The sequence below is a fragment of the Plectropomus leopardus genome, unplaced genomic scaffold, assembly GCF_008729295.1.
Source record: "Plectropomus leopardus isolate mb unplaced genomic scaffold, YSFRI_Pleo_2.0 unplaced_scaffold11094, whole genome shotgun sequence".
NCBI classification, from domain to species: Eukaryota; Metazoa; Chordata; class Actinopteri; order Perciformes; family Serranidae; genus Plectropomus; species Plectropomus leopardus.
The window spans coordinates 1-3,501 of NW_024611722.1; the positions used below are offsets into that span (position 1 = coordinate 1).

The following is a 3,501-nucleotide window of genomic DNA, read 5'->3' on the forward strand; positions in this document are numbered from 1 at the left end:
GTGGGACCAAGTCACTGTCTGTCTGTTACAATTATGTTTTAAGTCTTAAACTTCAATTTTTCAGTCCCGAACTCTGTGCTCTTCATTTTAATTAATGCTGTTTTTCATCTTATAAATTTGCATTTAATTGTTATATCTAGTGTTTTAAAACAATTGTGTGGAGCCTCTGATGTCGTGATATGATAAAAATTCACCTTTTAGGACATCAGGGGATCCGTACAAGTGTGACCTAACTTAATTATTTAAATCCAAATCGAGTTGCAAGTCTCCATTTTGTCGAGTCTAAAGTCACCAAATCTGTGACTCCACACGTCCACACCTCTGCCTCACAGCGGCCCTAATGTTCCCTCATCGTGGCTGAATGTGACACACAACAAAAGTTATTGTAACTACTTGAATTAAATACGCTTTGTTTAAAAATCCCTTCAATGGCAAACAAAGTCAGACATCACAATGGCATCGCTGGAGAAAATGGCAAACAGGTCACTGATTCGTACAAATAAAACAAATTAAAGTGAAAACACTGACTCGATTTCAGGCCTACTGTGCGACTCGATAGAAATTTACAGCTCTGCTAAAAGCTTCAGTCGACGAATTGAAATCTTGCATCTGAGGTACACTAACACAGAGGCAGATTCTAGCAAACAGGAGAAAGAACTAAAATAAAAGTGTTGCAGTGTACTGAGCAGGACTGGTGTCATAAACAGAGATTATTCAAAGCCCTACCATATTATTAATCCATTTAGCTCACATACATTTAGCAATCTTCATCAATCAAATGCTGGCTGGACCTGGAAGCACAGAAACTCTACTGTGTTTAAAAATGAATATAAATAATATCGTCAACATTTCTCCTGTGTGAAGGCTTAAAGTCCGCTTCAGTCCATCTGTGAAGCTTCAGGACGTCGAGTCAAGTTACATTTAAGACTTTCTGAGGGTGTCAGTAACAATCAACAGAAAAGACAAAAGAAGATACTCAACTATAGATCTATCAGAACGACTGGCCTTTAAATGCTATTATGGACCAAACTCCAACATGTGAACCCTTTAATAACCTGCAGACACCCATTATGTCCTGCATTATGTCTTCCGCTTTGAAACGTGTTACAAATGTGTGACGTGCGTTGACATGCATCCTGTATTGGTCTGCTAACAGTCTTCTTTCGCTGGTTAAATGCTTGTTTTTCGTCTCATGTACAGTATCTACAAAGAGCAATAATGTGACTGGATATTTTTGCATCGCAGCATGAAGACTGTTGCAGTGGCCAGTTGGGGAATTCTATTGTACATCTAGTCATCTGGCCTCACCGCCTGTCACTGGCCACAGATTATTACTGGTGAATTACAGTGTGGACGTAAAGCTGGTGTGTGTGTGTGTGTGTGTGTGTGTATGCATGTGTTTGATTCCAGACCACTCACTTTTCAACCAGACAATTTCATCATTAAAAGGTGCTATGTGTAGCATTTCATGACCAATAAACCATGCTGTTTGAGTTATTCGTAACTCATTAAACAACCTCAGCAGCGGTTTCCAACCTGGTGGTCGGGACCACAGAGAGATTATTAATAAGAAACTTCTGCTACACAAATTATTTCTCTGACTTTCAGATTGTTGCCTTTTTATTTTGAAGAGGTGTTTAATTTCACCACAGGAGCGGCTTGAACCAGCTCTTCTAAAGCTCAGTGTTAGCCGTGTTAGAACAGAAGTTTTCACTAAGCTTCACTAAAATAAAATGAGTTACACCCATGGATGTACAAAGAGAAGTGGATACAGCATCAATGAATGTTGCTCAGTGGAGCATGTAGCCAAAAAAAGCTCAACTTTCCGGCAGGGTTAGATTGGGTATGCATATGGTCCAGTTAGGAAGAGGTGAAAGACTGCAAGTATTTGGAGTCATTTTTTAGTTTTCAGAATCTTTTTAAAAACAAAGGTGGAAAAAATCAGCTTTTAAAAATGTCTGTATACATGTAGACAGGGTCTGAAGTCTTTACTACATAAGACATTTGTTAGGTTTTATTGGTGCAGTCTTATTTAGTAAATTTCTAGTTTGACCTCCTTATCAGTTACTTTAGACACACATTGAATAAGGAGCTAATGAACAGCTGCTGCAACCCAAAGTGAGACAGACTGAGAGGTGATGATGCTCTGATGTTAAATAAATAATCTGGAGTTTTTTTGTATGTCCTAGTAATAGTAAGTTGAGAGAGTTATTATACTGACGTGACATAGGTGTAAGGTTATCAAAAAACAACGTATATGAGGGAGAAAAAGGAAAAAAGTAACACCTGCACCCTTATTCCATGCCACACAAGTTTGAGGAGGACGTTTTGATTGTGCTTGGATTTTCATCGGGTCAAAATGTGTTCATGTTTTCACATTTTAACCTGATGAAGACCTGAGAAGTTATCTTCGTTAAAGTTGTATGACATGGACTAAATGTGCAGGCATTACTTTTTTCCTCACGTGCTAGTAGAAATAATCATTATTTGATGATGCTGTTCTGTCCCGGGCTCATGACGTACATCGAGCCGACACATTGTGTCCCTCTTCTGAGCGCTAACAACACAAAACAGATCATAGCATGCTAGCATGCTGATGCTAAGGAGATTAGAATGCAGGTTAGCAAAGGTGAGCATGCTATGTAACATCGAAGTGCAGCTTTGGAGATCGTGTTTTACTCTGGGCAGAAATGACAAACCGACCCACACTGACCTCCCTCAATCCAAATCACACTAGTACAACCTCAGTAAGCTCAAGGATGCAAATGAAATGCTACACATAGCACCTTTTAGTGTTGAGGAAGAAATGGTCTTTCTTTCTTTTTGTTTCTGATTGTCTGTTGGTTAAATATTTCACTCTGATTCTCTTACATTCCTGTATCACAGCAAAGTATTTATCATCTCTGCTTGTGTCTCTCTCACCTCGCCTCTTCCCAGTCCTCTGTGTTTCTTTCCAACAGTCCTCCTTCACATTTTCGTCTTTCCCCCACAGTCCACCTGTCCTCTCTGTCTGCCATCACTCCCAGAAGATGTTGGTGATGTCAGAGTCCAGGCTGAAGATCCAGATCACAAGTGGCGCAGAGATCAGGACGAACGACCAGGACACGCCCTTCAGTGACTGGCGCAGCCTCGTCATAATGGCGCCCGCTAATCCTGTGCTAGCCCCTGTCCTCCGCAGCTCCTCCTCCTCTTCCAGTGACTTTTTGAAAGATGCAATAAAGAAAAGGGTTAAAGCACAGACCACTGGAGTACAATTAAATCTGAACTGTCAGGCTCCTCCTCTGACCTGGATCTGGCTCCCTGGCTCGATGTAGTTGCGGGCCAGGAATTTAAGAGCCTCGTCCATCAAGATGACAGGAAGTGACATCTTCAGCACCACCACCCACTGAGGCCAGGACAGAGGACGTATCTGGAAAATTACCTGAAGACAAAGACGAAGGGAATATGGGATATTTAAACCGTGGATTGATACAAAGTCTCAGCGAACAGATGTATGACAAC

At 40.9% G+C, this 3,501-nt stretch overlaps 1 protein-coding gene across 1 annotated transcript; it reads right to left on the minus strand.

Moving 5' to 3' along the window:
• Positions 1-14: 14 nt before the first annotated feature.
• Positions 15-3,421, minus strand: LOC121963388 (sarcoplasmic/endoplasmic reticulum calcium ATPase 2-like; the record flags this gene model as incomplete). The annotated part of the gene is made up of 2 exons (XM_042513675.1): positions 15-3,199; positions 3,287-3,421. Coding segments are annotated over 2 exons (318 nt in total), but the record flags the coding sequence as incomplete, so codon positions are not given.
• Positions 3,422-3,501: the final 80 nt, after the last annotated feature.